This window comes from Notamacropus eugenii, chromosome 3, assembly GCF_028372415.1.
Source record: "Notamacropus eugenii isolate mMacEug1 chromosome 3, mMacEug1.pri_v2, whole genome shotgun sequence".
NCBI lineage: Eukaryota > Metazoa > Chordata > Mammalia > Diprotodontia > Macropodidae > Notamacropus > Notamacropus eugenii.
In genome coordinates, this window is record NC_092874.1 from 21,189,696 (window position 1) to 21,217,537 (window position 27,842).

At 45.4% G+C, this 27,842-nt stretch overlaps 1 protein-coding gene across 1 annotated transcript in view; it reads left to right on the forward strand.

Moving 5' to 3' along the window:
- The first annotated feature begins 19,770 nt into the window (after window positions 1–19,770).
- GASK1A (golgi associated kinase 1A) overlaps window positions 19,771–27,842 on the forward strand; it is a 62,965-nt gene continuing 54,893 nt past the window's right edge. Inside the window, exon 1 of the mRNA XM_072651076.1 lies at window positions 19,771–20,990. Within this exon, the coding sequence (XP_072507177.1) occupies window positions 20,988–20,990 (3 nt within the window). The 5' untranslated portion in view covers window positions 19,771–20,987. The remainder of the gene's footprint in view (window positions 20,991–27,842) is intronic.

Here is a 27,842-nt window from a genome sequence, read left to right on the forward strand (position 1 = left end):
GCGGGAGGTTCTGACCCAGGAGCAAGCTGGATTTCTAGGGCTGGATGTTTCTCAGTGTGAGTCCAGAAAGATGGAGTGCCTGTTCTCTTAGTCAGTATCAGGGTCTGAGTTTGGAGACCTTCTGGAACAGACAGACTTAAAAAAGGATGGGGGGGAAAGAGTGGCCTGGCCAAGCTTTAGCTCGTCAGCAAATGTGGAGTTTTGTGGACGGCTCTTTTCCAAACCACAAGCCTGGAAGACAAATGTTTTACTTAGTCATTTAGCTTCCTTAGCTGATGTAAATGCTCAGGCAGTGACTGTAGGCTGTGCTCCTCCCTAGCCCAGTGCAGACATATTCCCCCAATTGTATTTGGGGATTTATCGCAATGATTGGCTCCATAAAAGGGAGAAGAGAAGTTATAAACTCGCTTCCACTTGCCTGGTGGTTAAAACCTCCTTTGCTTTCTCTCCCCTTTCCTCATCCCCCGCCCCCAAAACCATCTCAAACATACCACACACACATAATATTAAAGTATCTAGAGCTGAAGGGATCTGAGGGAACTGAGGCATGAAGGGGCTTGCCAAGGCTCAATCAAGACTAGAAGTTATGGCAAGATCTTCACAGTCATGCTTAGGAAACAGTACAGAATCCAGTGGAAAAAGGGCTGGATTTAGATTCAGAAGATTTGGGTTCAAATCCTAGCTTTCATACACACTAGCTGCTTTATCTTGGGCACGTCCCATAATTTATTTGAATCAGTTTGCTCAGTTGTGAAATGAAGGGATTGATCGAGATGGCCTGGGAAGGGGATCTCTTCCAGCTCCAAATCTATAACCCCATGATCCTCCTTCCTCTGAGACTGCAGACAGTATAGTCAGTCCAGAGCACCCCAGACACATGCCCAGGTGCTCTTTAGGGCTCTGCCTTCTGATTCTTATGGAGAGATGATAGAGGGGATTGAGAAGAGATCCTCTGGAGCCTAACTAAGCAAGCATTCAGGTCAGAGTCTAAGCACAGTCAGAGATACAACTAGGGGTGGACAATTGGGGCTTCACCCTAGGGTGCCAGAGTTAGAAGTATGAGAGACAGCAAAAGTTAAATTTCCACAATAAGTTATTGTTAATTGATAAAGCCATTGAGAATAAGCTAGATAATAAGAAGGCCAGCAGACTGCAGCTGGACTCAACCAATTGAAAGACAGACAGTGGACTTCAGAAAGTTACAGTTTTTCATAAAGGAACCAAACCTACAGCTAGCTGGAACTAGCCAAGAAAAATGACTTAGAGTTACCAGGAGAAGGGCTTTTCTTCACTGCACTTGCTTTAATGAACTTCATGCATATAAACAGACACACCGCCCATAAAATTATCCCTCTGTTTTCTGATCTTGGGCCCTATGTTAGAGCATGTTTGGGAGGGGGGGAATCATATTAAGGGGGGTTACGTAATAGGTATGTAGAGAAGATGGTGACCTAATGGAGAATGGACCAATTCATCTCCTGGTGGGAGGATCTGTCATGAACTAACGATATGTAGCTTATCTCACTTCTGTACTGAGTGCTCCCACCTCCTGAAAAGAGGGTGGGGGCCCACTTTGGCCAATTCCTCTGAACTCTGCTGTAATAAATTTTCCTTGATACCTTATTAATGTCAAGTGTGTCTCTAACAGAAGGTTCGACCAGAATTTATAGTCCTTCAATAGCAAAGAAATGACAGATCTTAGGATCTAGTTAATGAGAATATTTAGCTGAAATATAGAGCTACTAGATGCTGGGTAAGTACCCCCATCTAACCGTCCCCACACATGGCCCTGCTCTCTGTGGTCTTCCCAGCTGGGTCCTCTCCATAGGACAGAATTCTGCTGACCACAGCCTGACCTGAGGGAGCGACTTGTGCTGTTTGCCTCAGGTGTGGAATGTGGTATTGACCTGGACACAATACATCACTAGTTACAGCTCTGCTCCCAACCCAGCACAATGTCAGAACAGCAACCCAGGGGCCCTTCCATTCTTCTAGGTGATCTTTTTCCCCCCAGTCCTTTCCCTGTTTTCTCCAATGAACTTCCTTCCAGAGGTCTCTAATAGACTGATATCCAATGTCCCTCAGATTAAGTCTCTCTTTAAATTTGTCAGCCCAGTTTTCCTCCAGACTGAAAAACAGCTGAAAATAAAAGCCAGATGTATACATACTTCCTAGGAGCCAGCTGAGCACAGTCCCGAGGTATGCGGGATGAGGCCTTGGGAAGGAATGAGCGGATGAATTCCAAATGTTATTTGAATCCAAAGCACATGTAGGAGAATGTGAAAACTGCTCGCTCCACAGTCTGAGCTGAGCACTGTGGGGCTCAAAAGGAAGTCATTTGCCCAGGGCTGGAATTACCCTGGGGCAACTAGGTCTGTGCCCCATATGTTGGCATCCTGGGAGGAGCTCAGATGATGAGTTCTCTCCCTTCCAGCCTCCTCCCTTTCTCAGTAACAGACACCAGACTGGCTGCTTCCTTAGCCAGGTACTGGTTGCCATCCCTCATAGGACATTCCTTCCATTTTCCAAAATTCACCTTTCTCCTGAAGAAACAACTCTCTCCAAGACTGGCTACTCCTCCCATACCCCTCGCCATACAGGCATCATAGGATCATATATTTAGTTCTGGAAGGGATCTTAGAAATCATTTAGTTCAATCCCCTCCTTTTGCAGGTAAAGAAACTGAGGACCAGAGAGAGGCAATGACTTCCCAAAGTGATGCTGATAAGGAACAGAAGAGCTGAGATTTGAATGCAGGTCCTCTGTTCCAAATCCAGTGCTCTCCCCCTCTGAATGGTTTTGTCTTTTAATCCGATCCTACCCTTGTCAAGGAGAGGCTTCTAGTCACCACAGTCTAAGACTGGAACTGAATAGACCGACTGAGGAGGTGACACTCAGGATTTGGTAGCAGGGAATCTGGCTTAGTGGAGACCAAGACAGCCATGGGATGATGTGTCCAATAGAGAAGCCCGTGATAGAACAACTAGCTTGGGGGACAGCAGGGGCATAATGCCTGGGTACAATCCCAGGAGAAAGCAGCACTTTGAAGGTCCGGATGAGTTAACATGATGTCATCACTAGAAGACATCAGCGATCCTGCAATGTTTTCGATCTCTATGCATTATTCCAACGCATGTCTCCTCTTCCCATTAGTGGTGTGTGTATTTGTGGGAGAGACAGAGTCCTAGGTCTTTGGAAGAAATGTTCTACTGCTACTTTTCTCATTTTGCTATTTTTATTAGATGCCTCAGCTTGGAACTAATTGGGTCCTCTGGCCCACTAGGAAAAAAAAAAGCAAACACATTGGTGGGGGTTCATGAGTAAAATTATCAATTGGACAAAACCCTCAGGATATCTTGAGCCTGGGGCAGCTATTTGGGGGTCCCAGGTGTGAGAGGGAGGTGTCCTGGGTAATACAAGTAAAAAAGATGTTAGAAGCTTTGAAAGAACCATATTATCCCTAGGAAAATTAGGCAAAGTGAGTCTGGGCTATTTCCCCAAAGTGTGCCCCTCATCCTAGTCAGGATACTATTCTGTACCACTCCTGGGGGACCAGTGTTCTCATGCCTTCTGCCGCTACTCATAAAAGGGATTTGAAAGAAAGTATTTGATAAAACTAGGACCTTAAGGTATTCAGGACATTTTTTTCCTGATTCATTACTAATATCTGTAACCAGTACAATTTAATGCTAAAATCTGGATAAAGGAAACTTGGGGCAATATTTTTATAACTAAAAAAATTCTACATAATAAAATGAGAAAAATCTAACCCCAAAAGGCAGTCTTAAAATCCTTGGAGCAGGGGGAAAATAGTAAAATAATAAGATGTTAGAGCCAAAGTGCTAGTCCTCTCCAACAGTTCACAGCGGACTAGACAGAGGCCTGGGGTCTATACTGAAATAATCCTCCAAACACCAATAAGAAGTAATAGACCAATGAAATCTTAATAAATCTCAACACTAACACACTAGGAGCAGAGAGAATGAAAACAGCCATGGGGCAGAGTGGAGAGGACCAGATTTGGAAGTGGAAGGCTTGGGTTTGCTTATTTCTGTGTCCCTAGGCAAGACATGTGCCTCTGTGTCCCTTTTCTGCAAAATAAAGAGGATGGATTAGATAACCTTTCGAGCTATCCAACTGTTCCTACAATTGTGATTTAGTGTGTTGTGCTTCTGAGAGTATTTACATTATAAAACAGAGTATGGGATGAGAAAAGGAAGAAGCAATAGCTTTGAGGACTTACTCCATTTGACTCTCTTACATTTACCATTCTAGCCAATCAATCAATCAAGCTGCTCTTGTCCTTATTCTTCCTGAAATTCCTTAGAGCTCTGGGGAGTTGGGGGCTGATTCTTCAGGTTTTTCTCCCTCCCCAGTCCTCTTCTCCCTCTGAAGGACCTCCATCCCTGGGGCTCCCTCTTTCCATTGGTGAGCTCCAGATTGGAAACTCCATTTGAGGGAGTGCCTAGGCCTGCCATGTTCATTTCTCTCCCAGCTCTGCTCCTTACGCGTTGGATTTTTTCACCTCCTTCCCAGCAGCCTTCTCACTTGGAATTGAATGAAATTCTCCAGGTGGAATTTTTATTAGTAGAATTCTATCTCTCTGTTTCACTCTAATCACACTAATTATACAATTGTTATCTATAGGTAGTAAGTCTGACCTTGTCTTTCTACCTTGTCTTCTCCCTGAATCTTTCCCTACTTTCCATTCGTGGTCTCTGGTCTCCCCCCTCCCCTTTCCTCAAGCCCAACACACAATGTAATCACTAGGTCTCACTACAGTGTATGAGACAAAGAGAAAGCCAGTTGGGCAGATAGAGGATTTAGGAAGGTCTCTTCTAACTCCTTATTGGTGATATCCAAAGTCACAGCCCTGGGGAGACATTTTACAGATGAGGAAACTGAGGATGAGTTTAAATTACTTATCCAAGTAAGTGACAATCCTGCAATTAGAACTCAGGTCTCATTACTCCAATTTCAGCGTGCTCTCCACTATGGCATGCCACCTTTTTTCAGGTACATCAGCCCAGAAAAATAAATGTGCGTCAAGATGTGATGGTTCTCTGTCCATGTTACCGGTTCATCCTGAGCTATCTGAAATCAGCTTTCTGCACGTGCTCTGAATGACAGCTTTCAGCCTTCCCAAATGCCACCCCAGAACAAAGACAGATTTCAGAGGAGACAGACGCAATTGGGCTCCAACCAGAACAGGTTTAAGGTGGTCTTGCCACCTCAAATGTCACTCCTCGACAGGAAGGATTTTGTCGTTGGCCTCTGAGGTCCCATCAGGTATAACTGCTGGGAGTTTCCAGCTGTTAAATGGCCTCAGCTTGAATGTGTTCTTTTGTGCCGCAGGGCTTCAGAATTTCTGCTCAGCAGAAGCCAGAGGCTGCGGCTGATCTCCTTGAGAACAGAAAACCTACCGTTCAGCCTTAATAATTGCAATCCTCTCATGTCTGCCTTGGAATCCTAAGCAGGGACAAAGGCAAGCCGTGGATGCTGGAAATCAGCATATTCCGGGGATTTATGGGTCTTTGGCCATGTTTGATTTTATCCTCTACAGTGTTAGCTTTTATTTTAAAAGGAAAAAAAATAAAAAGGGAAAGAAAATCAGTGTCCTGATTGGGAAGGTTTTACAAGAATATAAACATGGCAAATGCCTTTAAAAGTGTACATTTCATCCATCTAGAGCCTAACTGCTTGAAAATGCACCATCTATGAGAAGGGAGGTGTCCTCATTTATATCCATGAAGGGTTAACTCTGCCTTCTAGCTCATTTAAATAACCTCACCTATTTAATTTCTGGGAGCCTTATCAGAATGGGCTGGAAAGGTCTTTGTAACTTGTGTGGTTTTGCCCAGTATGAGACATCTTTCACCAGTTGGGTGGGTGTGGTCCCAAATATCACTCCTACAGCCCCAGGAGAGTATAAAACCTACACAGGGCATTAGAGGCTGTGCCAGGGTCCCAGAAATTTAGAGGATGGGGCTGCAAAGCTCTAACTGGCCTTTCCTGTGTCTGGGGCAGCACAAACATCCAGAGATATTCCTTAAAGCTGGGACACCAGACAGGGAGATAGAAGTCATGGGACATCCACATGACAGTTATGACGTGTTATATGACAGTTAGCCTATCAACAAGTATTTGTTAAGGTTCTTCCATACATCAGGTGCTAGTCATACAAAGACAAGAATGAAAGAACCCCTGCCTTCAAGGACTTTACATTCTCCATACATTTTCTATTTATTTCATAGATGAGAAAACCAAGGCTCATAGGGGTTAAACCACTTGCTTATGGTCACATAGCAGCTAAAGGGCAAAGACTAGATTTCCACACAAGGCTGGCATGTGTGTTCCATTCCACCTTGCTAACCACCGATGAATATGGCAATTAAACAGCAATCGCAGCTACCATTTATGTAGCCCTCTATGCTAGACACTCTACAATTATTGTTTCACTTGCTTTGCTACCAAGGGAGGTAAGTGCTATGATTATCCCCTTTTTACAGATGAGGAAATTGAGGCAGACAGAGGTTAGAGTAACTTGGCCAGGGTCGCACAGTCAGTAAACGTTTGATAGCGGATTTGAATTCAGGTCTTCCTGCTTCCAGGCTCAGTGCTCTACGGACCATGACGCTTGGCTGCCTCCTGGAACGGCAGTGTACTTTCTTGTTCAGATTTTCTGCTACCTTTGAAGAAATCTCTTCTTGATGCAGTTTGTAATCAGTTAAGTAGAAAAAGCATTGAATGAACATCAGTCTACACTCAGCAATGTTTAAAGAAGTGGAATGAGGACGGGGAGGGGATGAGAGAGGGAAGTCTACATGGGGCTGTTTGAGAAATAGCTGACAGAGTCGATAGGATGCTAAACTCATGTCAGGAAGCCTTGGATTCCAATCCTACCTCTGATGCCATTACCGTGAAGCTGGCTCTAAAACCAAGATACCAGCTCTTCTCATGTCTTCTAGAACAAAATGAGCAAACACGGAGGCCAAGGACTGAGGCCTGTTTTTCATGGGCTAGGTATTAGCCTTGGTGGGGAGGGCCCAAGACCTCTCCCTTCATATCACTATCTCTCATCTGACGCCATTGCTGAAAGAGTCCAATCACAAACAAAACAACCAAGAAAACGGCCAAGTCTAACAAAGTCTTTTCCAAAGACACCTCTAGTTCTGGCTACGAAGGTTCCTCCTAACCATGTGATTAGTAGACCAGAACCACTTTGACAATGACTGCACATGCTCCATAGTCTCTCCAAGGAAACATGTTTCAAAATCTTCCCAGGTATTTCCATTACAAGTCATCATGACTCTCCCAAAAGCAGGTTCCCGACCTAATCTCTCCACATGGGGATAAGCTATCAGGGACTCTTTGTGGATGTGCCAGATCCCCATTACACATCTATAGAAATTCATGTTGCTTTCAGAACATAAACTAAACTTTGTGCAAAATAAAAGGCATCTGTATACTAGAGAAACATTTTTTTAAAAACCTTTATTTCAAATTCCAGGTTTGTTCAGCCTAGTTAGGTGATAAAGAATGAATTATATATAAGAAACAAGTGAAAAAAGCTGAAATGTCCAAACAACTTAAATAGGAATTGAACTTTTCAGATTTGTTAACCTAACAACAAAAAAGTAGACAGACCCATGATATGCAGAGTGGTAGCACCTAATTTGTTCAAGTTTTAACTTCCACAAGCTGATATTAAATTCCTTTTGAACCAATCTTAGAAGTCTCATTAAAATCCTCAGTGATGTCTGGAACTTCATCTTCCTCCTGAAAGAGTCCCATCCCAAGGAAAGCAGCTGAACAAAATGGCCACTTGTTAATGGTGTTTTGGGCAAAGCCTCTGCTTGCCTCCTTAAGTGAGCCAGGCTGGAATAAGATACTGGTTAGTAATTTCTACTAGCTTCTTTGTCTCATCATGCTCTCCTAGGTTTCTCAGCAATAAGAATATATTAAACCCTTTCCTTTAGTAGTAAGAATTTGAATCGACAGATGTATAATCTTTTGGGATAGTGACATGAGTAATTTTGGTAAATTATTCAAGTTTCCAAATTAACAATTTAACAGTTTTTTTTTTCAAATTAAAGCAAGTGGTTTCTCAACATAGATCCAAGACTGATAAACTCTGGCCATTAATCTGGGATTTTGGAACATTATTTTTATTTGGTTTCTGTTCCAACCATTTCGGTCAAAAAGTACAAGAATGGAGAGAAATAACTGTCTAAAACCCAGACTACCTATCCTTCGCACCTAAATACCTTTTCATACAATCTATACTTGTCTCTCTCAAATTACCTGGGATAAAAAATAAAATACATATGTATACATACATACGTACATTTTAGGTACATATGTGTACAAATACACAAGGCACTGAGTACACACACATATGTGTATAAAGAAACGAATCGCAATAGTAAACAGAAGGTTTGGGCCATATTAGACTCTAGGAATCAAGACCTGAAGCAACTAGGTCAGTCACCGTATTTCTGGCACAGACTAAGGGGCAGGATCCTGACTGGCTGAAATGAATAACTGTTTCTATCTGCTCCTTCCTCCTGATGGGGGCAGGGGACCCTGGCTGGCTGTTTTTGGCTTACATGAATATTCAGTCCCATTGGCACTTATGTTTCTCATTCCAATGAACACATTGACTTTCAATTTACATCAGTGTTTTGTGAGTTTGGGTAGCATGAAACAGACTAAATTCTGGACCCAGAGAAGGCAACAACTTCCTGGGCTTTGGGCTCAAAGTTTTAATGTTGGTCCCGACATTTACTAGCTTTGGGTCCAGGGGAAAGCCAACCATTTAATCCCTCTGAGCCTCAGTTTCCTCATGTGTAAAATGAGGAACACACTTTGTGTTTGAGCTAAGACTTCTGGATTTGGACTTCAAATCTTGTGTCTCTCTCTGGGTGCTTGGTTCAAGGGGGCACTGGGTTAAGGGGAAAGGAAAAGGGCAACCCTGAGTACAGGGAGCAAAGAGGGAACACAGGGATTGCTGGTCTGGGACCTGACTCTTCGTGACCCCACTGGGGGTTTTCTTGGCAAAGATACTGCAGTGGTTGCCGTTTCCTTCTCTAGCTTAATTTACAGATGAGGAAACTGAGGCAAACAGGATTAAATGACTTGCCCAGGGTCATATAGCTAGTAAATGTCTGAGTCTGGATTGGATTTCAGCTCTTACTGACTCCAGGCCCAGCACTCTGTCCACTGTGCCACCTTGCTGTCCCACACATTAATATGGGGCTTGGATGTTTCAATGGCTTCACTGAGGTCAGTCACAAGCCGCTGTGTGGGCACTCCTCCTCCACCGCTGGGCACATCTTTGCTCACCCACCCCTTCTGATTGTGAGTGATTTTTGTCTCTGTGGGTAGCAGCTTGTCATGCAGTCGGGCTCGCTGGCTGTCATCCCTCATTCTCCCTACATAACCCACCTCCTTCCCCAAGCACACGCTTCCTTTGTGATGTCTGTTACACCCTGCCTCGCACACAGATCATTGCTGGCAATGTGCCGTAGCCTGCTCCCACCCACCCTGCATCTCTCTGTTTTCCTTTGAGTCTCCTGCAATTGTGATTCTTTCGAGATCTTGGTGATCCATAATTCATAGCCCTGTAGCATCACCCAGAGAGTACGAGTGTTAAAGAAAATGAAGGCGCTGAGTAATTTCGGAAATGCAGTCCGGCCCACTCTCCTCTCCTGTTCAGTTCTGGGCCCAGCTCATTTCAGGCTGCAGCTACTGCACAAGATAAATGTGGCAGGGGACGAGCTCCATGGCTGGCCCATGGCCCTGCATGCCATCAGCTGGGCAATAAACATTCTTTAGCATCTGGTCGTTTCCTGGGCTGATCTCCTTTGAGTGACTGTCACTGGGAGGCCCTACAGGTCCCTGAATGCTTAAGGAAGTCAACTCAGTGTCATATACACAAACAGGAACAGCTGGGGGCTGCTTGTCAGACTAGGTGTTGTAGTGGAATGGGGATGGTTTTGAGGGACAAAGGGCCTGGGTTCAAATCCTGACTTGAGAGCCTGATTCAGTAGAACTGGGCCTGATTACACACTGATTACAACCATCCCTAAGAAAAGAAAGAACTGATTCACCGGAGGTGGATTTGGAAGGAATGAAAGAAGGTTACAAAGAGACACATTTGTGCTTGAAATGAGGAAAAGCTTTCCAAAGAACAGTCCCCAAGTGGAAAGGACATCTTGCCAGGTGTGTTGTAGAAGGGAATCTGGTCCAGGCATAGGTTGGGCTGGATGGCCTGAGGTTGTTTCCTACTCTGCAGTTCATTGCTTGATGTGATTCTATAGACTCAAGTAAAGACCCAGTGCTTTGCAAGCGCTGTACCCAGAGCCGAAGGATTGGTTGTTTTTCAGTTGTTTTCAGTTGTGTCCAATTCTCCATGACCCCACTGGGGTTTTCTTGGCAAAGATACTGGAATGGTTTGTCATTTCTTTCTCCAGCTCATTTTACAGAAGAGGAAACAGAGGCAAACAGGGTTAAGTGACTTGCCCAGGGTCCCATAGCTAGTAAGTATCCAAGATCAGATTTGAACTCAGGAAGATGAATCTTCCTGACTCCAAGTCTAGTGCTCTATCTACTATGTTGCCTTGTTGTCCAAGAAAGACTGGGACCTCAGGCAAAAGGCAGCCCAGACCAGGCCTCAGATACCAGGCCTGATACAGAACTGGGTGTGTTTTCCAGTTGTAGGATGTCTACTCAGTATGCCTCATCCCCTGCCATCTTGGACTATATAAGTGCTGAGCTGGTACTACATATGAGTTTGGTGTAGTTCTGTGGGACCCAAGAACTCTTGCAGGCCAACAGACACATATTGAATGTAAGAATCTGAATTAAAAAATTGAGGGGGCTAGCAATGCCTTGAAATGGCTCCACTCCTAAGATTTGGGTCCTGTGCATTGCTGCCCCCAACCCCTTCATCTGTATTGGTGGGCAAAAGAATCTTGAGGTTAAGAAAACTGGGTGGGGCTGAGAAGGCTCAGACTTAGATAGCCCTTGAAAGTTTGTTTGAAGACTAGCCCTTAAAATTAAACTGAATGGAACAGTTAATAATTATATACTAAACAGGGAGTTATAAGTACTTTCTAACCTTAGATCAGATAATGGTTTAGAACCTAGATACTGTCATTGATAAAAAGGAAGTTGAAGTAAAAAGAAACTTAATGCCCAAGTTCAGTTACTTAACCATTACCTGTTTGGTATTTCAAAGAACTTGGCTCATTGGGTTGATTCTTTTCTGGGAGAAGAAAAATCTGTCACAATCAGGGCTTACTAGGTGCCAAACACTGTGTTAAGTATTGAGTATGCAAAAAAAAGCAAACATACAATAACATTCCCTGTCCTCAAGGAATTTATATACTAATGAGGGAGAAATACACATAAGTATGAACATACAGGATACATACAGAGTAGATGGAAGGGGGAAATGTGATGGGTTGGGGGCTTAGGAGCTATGTCTTTTTCTATTTTAATAATTTTTTTTTAGTGGATTGGACCCAGAGTACTTTGAACCTGGAGTAGTTTGTCTTAGAGGACCCACTGCATAATTAGAGAACGATCTCAGGTACTACAGATAAAATAGCACCACCCTCATCCCCACAAGATTCTGGAAAATCGTGTCTCTAAACAACCGTTACCTCTCTATTCCTAACAAATCTTCACGTCTTGCTGCATTGGTTCCAGTGACTCAGAATCACTATTTGCCCTTTCTCAAAAAGCCAAGTATCTGACTTCTTGTATTTTTCTCTGTCTTTGTACACCCTGCCTTCCCAGTTTATCAGCTCCTTCAACTTCTATGATCTAGAACTCCAACAGGCCCTTGTTTGAATGACACTTCTTGACCTTCTATCTCTCCCTCTGACTCACTTATCCTATACCTGTTTATCCTCATGACAACCTTAAGACCCCCCAGGTGTGCCTGTTCTCCTAGAAAGAAATGTAAAGTCCTGCTTGAAATGTAAAGCCTTCTCCAACTGAGTTCCCACCTACCTTTCATACTGGACTCTGTTTTAGTCAAACTGTCTAGGTAACTGTTTCCCATGCATGACATATCAGCACTTTTTCACAGACTCTTCCCCTATGTCTAGGATGTGCTCCTCCTCCTTCTCCTCCTTAGAGAATATCTAGCTTCCTTCAAAGCTCAATTTGGGTACTGCTTCCTATAGGACAGTCTTCCTGATCGCTTCTGTTATCAACATTCTCTCCCTTTGAAATTCCATTGCATTTGCTTATTTGTACACTTGTACTCTACCTCCACCCAGCAGAAGTAAACTCCTCGAGAGCAGGGACTGTTTTAGTTTGGTATTTCCAGTTTTGTTTTTGTATCTCTGTTATCTAATGAAGTATCGAACACCTAGTAGGGGGCTTCATAAATGTGTTAACTAATTTAATAAATAATCAGATTCTTCAGATGGGCCTGTTGAGCAGCTGTGGTCTACCACAGAGGCACTGTAGGATAGTAAATAAAGCACTGAACCCAGAATTAAGAAGACCTGGTTTCAAATCCCTCCTCGAAATTTTTCTAGCTGTGTGACCCTGGGCATATCACTTCTCTAGTCCTCTGTAAATGAGGAAACTGGGCTCCGTCAGCTCCAAGGACTCTTTCCACTCAAAACATGGGATCAGGTGGGAGGTCAGGAAAGGCTTCCTGTAGGAGGTGGCCACCAAGCTGGGCTTTGAAGAGAGCTGGGGGTTCCACTAAGCAGAAATGTGGCAGGCAGACATTCCAGGCCTGGGCGTGGTCACCGGGTCTAGGATTTTATTCGTTCTTCTCTCCTCCTCCAACAAGAAGAAAAGCTGTTGCAACATCTCCCTCCAAAAGTGGACAATTTCCAGGCCCCAAGCTCCTCCCCTCCCTCATGAGCACGGGGAAATCAAAACTCTGAAAAATACAAGTCCTGAGACCATGTGGGGAAATGCTAACACCATTTAGGCACATGGTCCAGGGGAAAATGCTCATCGAGCTTGGCATCCTAGGCTTTAGTGTTGGAAGGAACCTTAAAGGGATCTCCCAGTCCAGTCCTCTCATTTTACAGCTGGGGAAACTGAGGCACACAGAGGGGGAGTGGATTATCTAAGGTCATCCAGGTAATAAAGCACCGAGTCGGGATTTGAACCAGGTGTTCTGACTCCAAATCCAATGTTCTTTCCACTCCATCACTGTGCAGGAGTAGGGGTGAAGGACCAGGGACATACAGTGACTCCTTCATCACTTAGCTGATGGCCTTTGGAAGTGGCTGTAGCTTCAGAGTTCATCTAGTGACCCATGTGGTGATGAGCAGCTCTCAGCTTGAGTTGGTCTTGAGTCAAGATTTGTGCGATCTGTCACCTGATCTTTTTACAAAATCTTAGATTACTGAATTAGGAGGAGAATCCAGCTGCTTTCCTGATCTGCTCTCCATTCCCTTGTAGACCTTTCTCCACCTCCAGATTCTTATAGCTAACCTCCCATGGTATTGCTCATTTGCAAATAATCCATGTAACTTTTAATGTTGAATATTAAGTTCCTCTGTGCTTATATATTGGCTTTCTTTAAGAGCAAGTAATGTGCCAGGCTAAACTGGGCTCACTGGAGGGAGTCCTTGGGGAATGCATTAAGAAGGCTTGCTCTTGGAAGAAACTTTCATCTTCCAAGGTAGGGTCTGAGGACCATTGGCAGCCCCGAAGACCGATGGATGCCAACAACAATGCGAATGAACAAGTGTACGTTAATTGCTTACTCTGTGCTTACACTGGTTATTGGGCTTGTTTATTTATAACAGCTTCCAAAATACAGGGGATATTTCAAAGACATTTCAATGGGAGTAAAGATGAGTAGGATCCTACATATAGACACTCCTGGGACTCACCTGAGGCCACCTTATAAATGTGCTATCTCACATGGTCTCCGAAGCTAAACTGAATCAGTGTGATTAATGTGTGGATGGGAGATGTCTTGGAAAAACTGTAGCCTGTCTTGTCAAACTGAAATAGAAATGGATCTCTGCCAGCTACAGCAACTTGAAAACTACAAATGAACATTATCTGTGTTGTATTGCATCTTTCCCCATATTATACTGTTTGTTCCAGCCCAACCTCACTTTAGGTTCGAGGCCTAGAGTGAAGGAGAGGGTGGTCCAAGGTCACTGAGCATGATTTAAATGGCAGATCGAGGACTGGAGCTGATCTCTTGACTCAGGGCAGTGCTTTGTACACTACATGGAGCAGCCCCTTACTTAGAACATAAGCTCCTCGAGGGCAGTGAGAGTTCCCCAGCTCCCCAGCTATAGAGCCTGCTTAATGAGTTCTTGTGAATGAATCAGTTTTACTTCTTAAATATCAGCTAGTTGGTTTAGTAGACAGTGTTGGACTTGAAGTCAGGAAGATCTAAGTTCAAATCTGGCCTCAGACACTTACCAGCTGTGTGACTCTGGGCAAGTCACTTAACTCTGTTTACCTCCGTTTCCTCCTCTGTAAAATGAGCTGGAGAAGGAAATGACAAGCCACTCCAGTGTCTGTGCCAAGAAAACCCCAAATGGGGTCACAAAGAGTTGGTCATGACCGAAACGACTTGAACAAAACTCCTTAAAAACTGACGATATTTTGATGGATCCCATAATGTCTGAAACAAAACTGGCAGTTAATAAGTGCTTATTGAATGAATGAATACCCTCAAATAGTGCCCAGCACATAAACTGGAGCTTAATAAGTGCTTTTGGAATGAGTGAATGAACCCCAGATCTCCTCATTGTCACCTGTCCCTCCACTGATGATCATGTCCTAGTCATGTTTTATTATCCTGAGTGATCCTTGCCCATCTCTTTTTTTCCTCAAATATTCCATGAAATATTCACCTGATTTGCCGATACTTTCACCACTGCATTTCTCCCGTGTAGTCCAAGACCCGTCCCTCAGCTCTCTTCTTTCCCTGGCTCCTGCTCTATGCTCCCCTTTCCCCCTTTCCTGAGCATATGCTTCCCAGAAGATGTCTTCATAGGATATTTCAGACACCAGTCCTTCTTGGTAATGGCTGCTATTCACAACACTCACAACCATCCAACCCTCTCCTCTCTGACCATTGGACTCACTCACAACTTTTCCTATTAAGCAGCTACATAAATCTAAAAACTCTGAAAGTTGAATATAGGTTCTAGGGTCCCAGAGAGCAGGCGCTCAAAGCTACGGCCTGATATTTAGGTCCTACCTAAATCACGCTGTTTGCCATAGCCATGTACAACATGGCATCCCTTGAGGATTTAAATTTGGAGGAGGGGGAGGGGAAAACATTGGGAAAACCAATGACTAACTAATTAATGCTTCTTGTTCAGGTAGAAGTTGGTCTGGATGGCCTCTGAGGTCCTTGCCATGCTGAGAATGACGAGCAACCTAATGGTTCCATTTCTCTGGGATGGTTTCATTCTTTGGTCTTTGCAGTCCAATAAAAACATATTGCTTCAATTGCGCCACATCATTATAATGACTAATAAATCATTTATAGTGTCTTACAGTTTGTAAAACGTTTCAACTCACTCCACAAACCATTTATTATGTGCCTACTGTGTGCTGGGCCTGGGATGGAAAGGCAAAAACAAGTTCATGGCTTCTAGAAGTTAATACTCCATGGGGAGTGGGGCATGTAGAATTGTCAGTACAAGGTGACTGCAGAAGGTGGGAAAACTCTAGTAAAGGGACCAGTGGATGGTAAGAGAGTCAGGACAGGCTCCCTGCAGGTGGTACACCTGAGCCCAGTCTTGAAGGAAGCCAAAGCTGTCTAAGACCTGGAGGTGAGAAGGGTTACATTCCAGGCACTGGGCAAAGGAGCACAGATGGGAGATAGGCTGCGAATCTAGGGGAGCAACCAGCTGGTCTGTACTAAAGAGTTTATGGAGAAGAATATGAAAGTCAGTCAGATTGTGGAAGGCTTTAAATGCCAGGCTGATGTGTGTGTGTGTGTGTGTGTGTGTGTGTGTGTGTGTGTGTGTGTGTGTGTGTGTGTGTAGGGCAAAGGAGACTGAGGCAGAAATGGTCAAATAGGTAGTAGAAGCAAAAAGGAGCAGGATGTCACCCCCATTTTATAGATGAGGAAACAGAGTCAGAGAGATGAGTGATAAATTGTTGTTGAGTTATTTGAGTCCTGTCCAACTCTCCATGACTCCATTTGGGGTTTTTTTTAGCAAAGGTGTTAGAGTGATTTGCCATTTCTTTCTCCAGTTCATTTTACAGAGGAGGAAACTGAGGCAAACAGGGTTAAGTGACTTGCCCAGGATCACACAGCTGGTAAATGTCTGAGGTCAGATTTGAACTCAGGTCCTCCTGATGCCACTGCACACCCCAGCTGCCTGGGTGACATATTACCAACTGATATAATTTTTCATGTAGTAGGTGAACCAGAGGCAATGGACATCAGGGAGGCAGATAAAGGCCAGTGAATCTGGGGCCTGCCAATGAGAGTCAAGGTTTGTTCCCACCCCTAGCCTTCTGCTCCTGACACAGCTAAATTTGGTCTACCAGGATCTTATTCTCCGGTATCCCCATTTGCCTTTCTGCTCCTCCCCAGGACTGGCTGGAAATTCCTGGACAAGTATCTGTTCATTTTGGACATTACTTTGTTGTCTAACCCTAACCAAATTACGGCACTTCTTGGGTCTTGCACAGGCTGGCCCTTCTAATGGAACTGAGCCAAGAATAAAGTTTAATCCAAACAGTTGCTTTGTTTCTTAAAATCAATGTACTTTCCAAACTTCCATTAAGGTCCACTTTCAGTCCTCGCTGTGCTGAGGTGACCCTAGGTTCTTGAAGGCCATTCCAATGGAACACAAACTCTGTTGGCTTCATCGGGTTGGAGAGCCTTCAACTATGAGCCTAGCGAAAGGATGTCTATCTCTCACCTCCAGATCAGCTTAGCTAAGTTCAGAGCAGTCCATGACCAAATTGGCTTCAAGCTAATGAATTTTCAATCACACTCTGGAAACCCATCTACTTTAAATTGAAGAAGGATTATAAACTGCAGAACTGTAACTTGGCTGAACCCATCAGAGCCTAGTCCCTGGGTGGAAAATTTAGAAGGTGCTGACAGCATCAACAGTGATACCCGTCTCCTCCCTGGTGTGGCCTCATCCCAGCGTGAGTCTCTTCTATTGTCCAGGCTTATCCTTTGCAGTGGGCAACAACCACACCCAACATTCTGTGAGCCAAGTAGAAATATCCTGCATCCCAGGCCATGTTTCCTCCCCTCAAAGCAGCCTGGAAGTGTAAAGTGATGATGCTCAAAGCTTGTTTGGCTACCTTTATTTCTTCCTTTTCACTGAGTTGGTTGGCATTTGGTAGATTCAGTCTGAGGTCTGTGAACTCTAAAATGAAAAATGGCAGAAGGTTGGCCTTGCCAGAGCAATTGTAGACTGTGGAGCCCCATTGTAGACTGGAAATGATGGGAATGAGTAGGGGAGGGGATAATGAAAGTTCCAGTGGATCTGGAGGGAGAGGACAGAGGCTGGAACCCAATCTTTGACACCAACTACCTATGACTGCCAAGCTCATAAAATGGAAGAGCTTCCAAGGTCCCCTCTGGTCTTAAATCTATGATTCTGTGACCCCTTGAGCTGGCCCTTCAGACAAGGAGAGGCAAAGCTTGTGTTTGACCACAGAGTCAAAAATCAGGACCATAAACTTAGGACTGCCAGGGACCCATGAGTCCACAAATTACAGTTCTTTCACTTTACAGATGGGGATACTGAAGCCTATAAGGATTAAGTGACTAGTCCAAGGTCATGCATTCAGCACTTAAAACAGAACCAGGACAAGCAGCCTAAAAATCTGACTCCTAGTCCAGAACCCTTCCTACTGGGCTCCCCTGGGGGGGCTGTGTATTTGTATTTCCCATTGCTGGGTTGAACTGTGCTACTATATTAGAAACTTTGCATGCCTTGGTTTCCCCATCTGCAGAATTCTAAAAGGCAAGTTGAAATACTGAAATGTGCTTCGCAGTCCTGGCTGGAGGTGGCTTGGTGGATAGAGCACCAGGCCTGGAGTCAGGAAGACCTGAATTCAAATCCAGCCTTAGACATTAGCAGTGTGACCCTGGTCAAGTCACTTAACCCTGTTTACCTCAGTTTCCTCATTTATAAAATATAGCTGGAGAAGGAAATGGCCAACCACTCCAGTATCTTTGCCAAGAAAACCCCAAATGAGGGTATGTGAATAATCAGATAGGACTGAAAATGACTGAACAACGAAGTCCCTTCCACTTTCTCAGCCTTAGTCCTCATCTATATAATGGGGGTAATGGCGCTTATCCTACCTACCTCACAGGACTGCTGCAAAGAAAGTGTTAGAACTCTATGGATGTGAGCCATGACTATGGGCCAGTCCCTCGGGGGCCTAGGCCCAGACCAGTGAGCTAATGTCTGTGAAGGACAGTGATGCTTCTGAAGAGTGACCAGGGGTGACATTTTCTAATTCAGTTAACACCAGAAAAGGAAAATTCCCAGTCACCACCTTGGATTATTTTAAAAGAGAAACATGACCCATCATTAATGGGCTCCATCGCCTGAAACAGTCGGAGAGCTCAAGGCTTGCTGCCCTTCGCTCCCTTCCTTCACTCGATGGTCCAGCCACACAACCTTCTTTGGACCACAGATTTAGAACTGGAAAGGACATCCCTCAGAGGTCCTCTAGCCCAACTCCCTTGTTTTACAGATGAGGAAATTGAGGCCCAGAACAACTAAGTGACTTTTCTAAGGTGACGGGTAGGAAAGGAGCAGGAAAAAGATTTGAACTCAGGTCCTCTGACTCCAAATCCAGAGCTCTTTCTCATACTTGGCATTCTATCTTACTTATCTAGCTGTGTGACCTTGGGAAAGTCACACAACTTCCTCATAAAATAACGGAATAGGGCTTGGAGGTTCCTTCTAACTCTATACCTATAACCCTGTCTTCTGGAATCATTCCATCCCTGTCATTTACTGGACAAGTCACTCCCCCTCTATAGGACTCAGTTTCCTTATCTGTAAAGTAGAGAGGTTGACCTTTAAAGTCTCTTTCACATTAAATCTATGAAGACACCTAAGGTAACACCACTAGTTACTGTCAAATGCAGGATTCGAACCCAGCTTCCTTTACTGAAAGCTTGTCACTCTCCCCCTTCTATCCTGTTGCATGGAAAACACATCTGCTAATGCTACAAAAATTCTACCTTTCCTCTTGATACTTCCCAGGACTTCCTCCCATGCTTCCCAGTTTCATGGATGGGGAAGCAGTGCAATGGAGTCAATCCGACGGGAGCTTAGTCTGGCCTCAGATACTTCCGATCTGTGCAGTCCTGGTCCATTCACTGAACCCGCCTGCCTCAGTTTTCTCAACTGTAAAATGGGTGGAACACCAGCACCCACCTTCCGGAGTCTTTTTGAAGATCAAGCTAGACATCTGTGAAGTGTTCAGTGCCCTGCCGGGCACATAGTAGGTGATTTATACAAGCTATCGGGTGAACTCCCTCCTCATTTTACAGATGAGGAAACTGAGGCACAGAGAAGGAAAGGGACATGACTTCAGAACCAGTGGGGGGTGGGTAGAGGGGTGCTGGCACGGGCTTCTCGTCTCCTTTTTGTTGAGACTGGGGTCAGCCTTCCGGCTCTTACCTGGACTGGAGACTCTTGGGGTCTGGTAGGACCGCAAGGCTTTTATTGTGAAAGGCAGTCAATGGCAGGGGCCGCTCCTCCCCGCCCTGCCCCCCTTCCCCTGGTCCCCTCCCTCCCCTCCGCCGCCAAGTGTGGGGCTGCGTCGGCTCTTTTAGGATTTTGAAAACCAGTCTGCGCAGCTGGAAACTCCTCGGCTGCTCCCCCAGCTCCAGCTGCTCTGCCCAGTCCAGAGCTACCCAGTCTTGAAGTGTCCTGCTCAGCGTTGCCCAGCCCAGCCCAATCCAGCGCTGCCCAGTCTAGAACTGCCCAGACCAGCACAGACCAGCTCAGCCCAGCGTTGCCCAGCTCTGCCCACTCCAGCCCAGCCCAGAGCTGCCCAGCGCTGCCCAGTCCGGAGCTACCCAGCCTTGAAGTGTCCTGCTCAGCGTTGCCCAGCCCAGCCCAATCCAGCGCTGCCCAGTCTAGAACTGCCCAGACCAGCACAGACCAGCTCAGCCCAGCGTTGCCCAGCTCTGCCCACTCCAGCCCAGCCCAGAGCTTCCCAGCACCGCCCAGTCCAGAGCTACCCAGCCTTGAACTGTCCTGCCCAGCCCGGACCTGCCTAACACTGCCCAGCTCACTGCAGCCCAGCCTGCATCGGACAGACCAAGCGACAGCCCCGTGATGCTCATTCTCCAAGCACGGTGGGGGTAGGGGCACATCTGGGCACCCTCTGACTCCACTCTGAATGCACACGCATCTTTAGATACACTCACAGCCGGTCAGGTGCGCACTCCCATGCACACATGCTGAGCACATGTATTAAGGTGTTCACACTTACTCCCAGGTGCACTTAGAATTTGTTGCACAAACATTCAGGCACACACCAAAGTGTGCGCACTCAGGCACTCTCAGACTCCTCGCACACACTCAGAACACACGCAGTCAGACACTCAGAAGCACACACTTTTACACACTCACAAACGCTCGCTCAGGCGCACAGTTCGGACCTGAAGCAGACGCCCTGGGGAGCCAGCTGGCTGCGGAGCGCGCTGGGAGGACTTGCAGGCACCTCGGGACCATCTGGGAGAACGAGCAGGATGCGCACTGCGTGGTAGCCCAGGCTCCAGGCTGCCACAGACAGGTCCCTGGGGCTCAATAGGCAGGAAGAGATTTCTTACTTAAAAAGCAAACTTCGTGAAAAGGCATGTTCAGGGGCCGTCCTGACAGACTGAAGCCGCCCCTCAGGGTGGGGGCTGGCCTCTCTGCCTCCTAGGGCCCCTTAAGCCCATCCTGCCTTCTGGAGATGAGCCTGAGCAGCTGCGGAGAGAGGAGTCGCTGGCCCAGCAGCCGCTCTGCTGAAGCATGGTATGATTTAAGGGTCTCATTCTTCAAGTTTAGGGAAAGGGGGTGTTGCTGGGGGGCCTGGGGGGCCTGGGGGACCGTCCGACAGACCATCATGCATAGAGCCCTGAATGGAGGCTCATAAGTCCTGCTCTTCAAAACCAGTAACTGGAAACACTAACAAAAGGAATTTTAACTCACGCTGTAACTGTAGGCAAGTCACTCACTTCTTGGGACCTTAGGTCTGTAAAATCAGCCCAGAGGGTGCTAAAACCAGGCAGCCTGGCCCTAGGTGCAAGACCCTGAGCAGAGCCAAGACAAAGGCAGACTAAGCATACATGTTCCTGAGGGGCGTCACATAATGTGCAGGAGATTCTGGCCTGAGATGTAGGTTTCTTCTGATTCTAAATCCAGTAGGATCCCATAGAGGCAGGTGGGAATGCTATGGTCTGTTACAATGAGAGTGATGCCCTGCTTAGGACAGTTGGAGCAGCACGCCTCCAGTTGCTAAGTATGAAGCCCCAGATCAATCAGGCATGAGTTGAATGATTAGCATTTTGTTTAGCTAGGTGTCATAGTGGATAAACTTGGGACCAAGAATTCTGGAGTTCAAATTCTGATCCTGGGTAAGTCACTTAAGTTCTCTATTTCAGTTTCCTCATCTGTAAAATGAGGTTAGACTCAGTGGCTTGCTTCTGAGGTTTCTTCTAGCTCTAATGCAATGATCCTATGCAAATGCAAAGATTTGGGGTTCTTAATGGACCACAAGACAGTATGATGAAGCAGTCAAAAATGGAGAATTAGAGCATCTTGAGCCTAGCTTCAGGAGCCTTCCTGTACTCCTCATCTGAGTTCATGTGGAGCACAATGTTTGGTTTGGGGGGCCATCTTTTAGGAAGGATGCTGATAAGCTGAAGACTGTCCAGATAAGATAGTGATCAGGGGTGGGAAGCACCTTGAGTCCATGACATGAACTGTGAAGATCAGTTGAAGAATCTGGGGAGACCTAGCCTGGAGAAGCGAGGGATGACTTGGGGGGCCATGCCTCAGCCATGGCACGCATCAGAAGCCTGGTAGGCCCCTCTTTTTCTCTCACCCCACAGAAGCTCAGACTCCTCTCCAGAAGACAAGGTTTTGAAGGGCTGTCTGATGGAAGAAAGGCCAGAGTGGTTCTTTGTGGCTCCCAAGAGGAGCCCTAAGGATAATGGGGGAAATTACAGGGTCAGAGGCAGGCTTGAGTAAACACTTTTTGAGCACCTATGATGTACCTTCCTAACAAATAGAGTTTTCTAAAATTCGAATGAGAAGCAGCTTTGCGCAATGGATAGAGCCCGTCTACAGGTTGGGATGCGGTGGGTTCAAGCCCTGCTTATGACACCTCCTGGCTGTGTGACCCGGGACTTGTCCCTCTCTGTGCTTCAGCAAATCTTTAGGATTGAAAGTTGCATAGTAGGTGCTAACCTGCATTGGTAGTAGGATTTTCTATGCCAGTGAAATTCCCTCTTCAAATGTGGGTCTACAGTTATTGTACAATTTATAGTTCTGTGCAAAAGAAAAAAAATGGTCCTAATTTTTCACTCCAGTGCTATTGGGTAAGTCTTCCCTTTTCCCGTTCAGAACTATGTGCAAGGTGCCTCGTCCAGAGGGACTCAGTCTTGTCCTGGGAGAAGCAAGGGCCCAAACCCCCTTCCCCCACAAGGCCAATGGACTGTTTCCCTGACTCATGTGTGTGCTAAGGGCTGGCTCAGGGGCTTGGGGGGCCTGCCTCCCTGGGTTGTCTACTTTTGTTATCTGAATCTCCACCTTTGGGCTGGCTTTCCAAGAGCTGATGTTGTCCTTACTGCCTGGAATGGTGCATGTGGCACATCAAGATGAATCTGCTGGTCCAGGTGGACCAGGGCATATACCAGGGGTAGGATAAGTTTACCAGAAGCTTGGGGAGTGTGCACAGTATGGGAGAAATTACTGAAAAGCCTTCTTGAGGCCTTCTCTCCACCCCCACCCCCACCCCTACCTGGGTCTGCTTTATCTTCTATTAGTGCCGCTAAGAAGTGGGAGAGAGGAGCGGAGGGGCACAGACAGGAGGGAGGCCAACCCACTTTTACTGCCTGTTTCTTACTGTAGAAGCCTGAGAGGCAGCCAAGAAAAAGCTGGTGCAGGGCCAGCGAGCCCAGGCACGATCGCTTTTGAGGTATGACCTTAAAGATTCAGGGCCCCTTTCCCAAGAAGTTCTGTTTGGCCTGGGCAGGATTTCTGGAGCCTCCTGAAGGAGCAGCAGCTGCTTGTAGGTGTGAGGATGGAGTCTCCATCCGGCTCCAAGGGCCCCAGACCCATAAGCGGGACGGCCAAAGAAAGCACCGTATTCTCAGCAGCCAAGCCCTGAAACTCAAGGGCTCCCAGGTTTCACCAAGGGGGAGGGGAGGGAGGTGCTTCTTTGACTAGGTGGGGCCTGGCTTTCCAGGGAGAATGGTGTTGTTGGCTGACATTGACTCAGGGGCTTGCTAAGGAATGGCCCTTGTGAATCTGAGTGTCCTGTCTCTGCCTCATTCCTGGGATGCTCACAAGTTAAGGAGCCAGAAAAAGTACTGGGGGGTGGGGCGGGTAGGCTAAGTGAAAAGATCAGAGACATGGGGGATTCAAGGACACAGATTCTAGGTCCAGCTGTGCCAAAAGTTAACTACGTGACCACAGGCAAGTCACTGTCTAAGCCTCAGTCCCTATAGCCATAAAGTCAGGAGGTAGTCTAGAATTCAGGGAATCTTAACCTGGGATCACTAGACTATGGACTGATTTCAAGGGAACTGGAATGGGAAACTGGATGGGAAGCGACTGTATCTTTATTTCAACCTAACAGGTTTCCTAGTAATGTTATGCGTTTTATTTTATGCATTCCAAAACATTATCCTGAGAAAGGGACCCATAGACTTCACCATAGCTGGTGGTGAAGTGAACAGAACTCTGGATCTGGTGTCAGGAGGACCTGAGCTTAAACACAGCCTCAGATATGTGCTAGCTGGGTGACCCTGGGTTAGTCACTTGACTTTTAGTTGCCTCAGTTTCTTCCTCTGTAAAATGGAGATAATATTAGCACCTACCTCCTAGGGTTGTTGTAAAGATAATCAATCAATAAACCTTTATTAAATGCCAGGCTGAGTTCTAGGCACTGGGGATACAGAAAGAAGCAAAGATAATGCCTGCTTAGAATCTAATGACAAAGTGAGATGTTTGTAAAAGCCTTTGCACACCTAAAGGGCTGAGAATGCCAGCTCTTCTCCTTCTCTTCCTTCTTTTTCCTACTCCTCCTGCCTGATATTTCAACAAAGATTAAGACGTGTTTCCTTCAAAATGAGACATTTCCAGCTATTCTGAATTCGGTTTGTGCTCCTGTAACCACTCCTAAAATACTGATAATAATGCAAGCCGTAATTATAACTATTATTATAATATATTTGTGTAATCAAAATATAATACAATATATTTTTAATAATACCAGTTCTGATTATTCACATTTTGAGAGTGTTCATAGGGTGTAACATGCTTTCTCCTGCCACTGAGTTGATTTGCACATTCTAAAAGCCTGACACACTCCTTTCCTTGGAAGAGGCAGGGTGGGAGGCTTGATGTCTCCAGACTTCTGAGTTCCCTGAATGGCGGGTACTAACAGGATTAGCCCCTGGTAACATGGGTCCTTAAGATCCTCTGATAATCAAAATAACTCACAATGGTAAATTGTTGCCATCTCATTTTCCTTCTATAACAATTTTTTTAGCCTAATGTCTGACTTGAGGTAGGTTTAGCCCCCTAGCTGTTTCAATTCTAATGAGCAGTGAAACAGCTAAACGAAAAAACCTAGGAAAATTCACAAACTAGACAAAATAATATAAAATACTGATATATTTTTATAGATGAGGAAACTGAAACCCAGAGATTTTGAGGGACTTGCCCAGTATCACACAGCTGAAACCAACACTTCTGGTTGAGTAATCTTTCCATGATCAAACCTGGCAGAACTCTTAATTGGATTTGTAGAAAGAGAGGCTTGTTCCTCATGTTAAGGATGTGCATCTGTAGCTGACTAGGTGGTACATTAAATTAGCCCCTGTATATGTGACAGCTAGCAGCCACATGGACAGAGCTCAGAACTTGGAGTCAGGAGGACTTGAGTTCAAATCCAGCCTCAGACACTAGACACATCACTTAACCTCTGTTTGCCTTAGTTTCCTCATCTATAAAGTGGAGAAAACAGGGTTCTTGGGAGGATCTGAGGACAACCTCCAGCCAGGGTAATTTTAGACGTCAATGCCTTTCTCGATTTGTTATCCATAAATGTATAAAAACACCTTATACAATCTACAACATCCCGTTTCATTCCAGTTCCTCTTCCACGGTGGATTACCTGGTTTATGCCTTGTTTTTGTTTTCCTGTTTGGCAGTTTTTACTCATTACAGTCTCTTCCAGTCAGGGAAGAGAAAGGAAAGAAAACTCAATGCAGATGGCTGTGAGCTGAGCTCAGATTTGATTAGGAGGAAGGGAGCTGGCGGGATTGCACTTGGGAAATTACACAGTGTGTGCAATGGTCACGAGCTGTTGTGCCAGAGCCCTTCCTTCCTTCCTTCCTTCCTTCCTTCCTTCCTTCCTTCCTTCCTTCCTTCCTTCCTTCCTTTCTCTTTCTTTCTTTCTCTCTTTCTTTCTCTGTCTTTCTTCCTTTCTTTCCCATTCTCCCAGTTATATGACAATGAGTCATGGATGCCATGGTACTGGCAGAATCAACATTACAGATGACCTTCCAGTGTCGGAGGGTGGACAGATGGGGAGAGGGATGAGGATAAGCAGTCTGCAACATGTCACCAATGATGACTAGTATTTATTAAGTACCTATTTTGTGTTAGACACTAGCCAGGGAGGAGGGAAATAAGCTTTTATTAAGTGCCAAGTCCTGTGCTTGGCACTTTACAAATAATGTCTCCTGGAAGTGGATCCTATTGCTATCCTCATTTTACATTTGAGGAAACTGAGGCAGCAGAGATTTAGTGATTTGCCCAGCATCGCCCAACTGGGCCAGATTTGAACTGAGGTCCTCGACTCCAGACCCAGGGTTCTACCCACTGCACCATCTGGCCACCTCTGATATATATATAATAAGACAATCTCTCTTTTCAAAGATCTTTCTTTGGAGGAGAAAACAAAGGTTTTTTGTGTGTGTGTGTGTGTGTGTGTGTGTGTGTGTGTACATACACATATATACAAATGGATACAGCATAAAGGTAAAGTGCAGCAATATTAATAAAGGCTAAGTAGTTGGAGAGTTGGTAGCAGGCAGCATTGGGCTTCCAAGGAGAAGATGGTGCCGGAACCACATCTTCAGTGATGAGAGGGACACCCTGAGGTGGAGGTGAAGAGGGAGAGAACCCCAGACCCAGAGGATGTCCAGGACAAAGGTCCCAGGATTGGAGATAGAGGGTCATGTGTGAGGAACAGAGAGAAGGGCAGTCTGGCTGCCTGGATGAATGTAGAAGGGGAGAGAACTGGAGAGAATCTCCTTGGGACCAGGTTAGATAGGGTTTTAAAAGCTAAACAGGAATTTATGTTTTATTCTGTGGGCTACCGTTGATTGAGTAGGAGAATGATATGGTCAGACCTGCCCTTTGGCAGCAATGTGGAAGATGGATTGGGGTGGTGAGAGTCTTGAAGCAATGAGACCAAGTAGGAAGCTGTTGTAATATTCTAGGAGAGGGAAAATAAGGGTCCAAACTAGGGTGGTTGCCTTGTGAATTGAGATAAGGCATTGAATACGAGAGATGCTGTGGAGATGGAAATAGCAACTGATTGAATATGTGGAGTGAGATACATGGGAGAGAGATTCAGATAATGCTAAGATTACAAACCTAACGCACTGATGAAAGAATGGTGGTGTCTTCGATAGAAATGGGGAAATTTAGAAGAGGGGAGGGTTATGGGAGAGTGATGAGTTTTGTATTGCAAATGCTGACTTTGAGTTGTCTCTGAGACTTACAGTTTGAAATGTCCAAGGGGCAATTGGTTATGTGGGGCTGGAATTTAGGGGAAACACTGGGATTATGAGTATTATGTATGTAAGTAATTGCCAAAGGATGGTTTTGACCAGATCATTCCTTACTCAATCAACTCTAACCTGAAAAATAAAATATAAATTCCTATTTAGCTTTTAGAGCCTTATACAATCTGACTCAAGGTGTGCAGGTATGTATGTATGTCAACTGTATAAGATGATAAAACTAATGAGGAGAGAGAGAGACAGAGAGAGAAAGAGAGAGAGAGAGAGAGAGAGAGAGAGAGAGAGAGAGAGAGAGAGAGAGAGAGAGAGAGAGAGAGAGGAGGGAGGGAGAAGAGAGGAGGGCACTAAGGACAGAATTAGGGAGAATTATATAGATGATAATGTACTGAGGGAAACTGAGACAGGACAACCAGACAGGTAGGAGAATGCCACCTGTGCCTTGGGTGAATCCTCTCAAGAAGATTCATAGAAAGATATGAATGATAACTCAATAGGATGAGAAGGGATGAACTGAGTATGTTCTACCCTGTGGAGTGGGTACCCAGGTGGATAAAATCAAGAGCATACTGAAGTATTGAGATAAGGAAGATGCATAAAAGTAGTTTCTCTTTTTTGTCAGGAATTTTGTCAGGAATAAAGGAGCCTAACTGTATAATGGGAACTGAATTTGAAGTTCTAGGATTCTGATTCTGTCACTTACTGGTTGTTTGACTTCGGGCAAGTTATTTCACTCATCTGAGCTTGTAAAATAAAGGCATTGGACGAAATGACCTTTGAGGTACTTTCCAGAGCTAATCTGCGTTCCTTCTATGTTCTTATGATCCTAAAGTCATTTAACTTT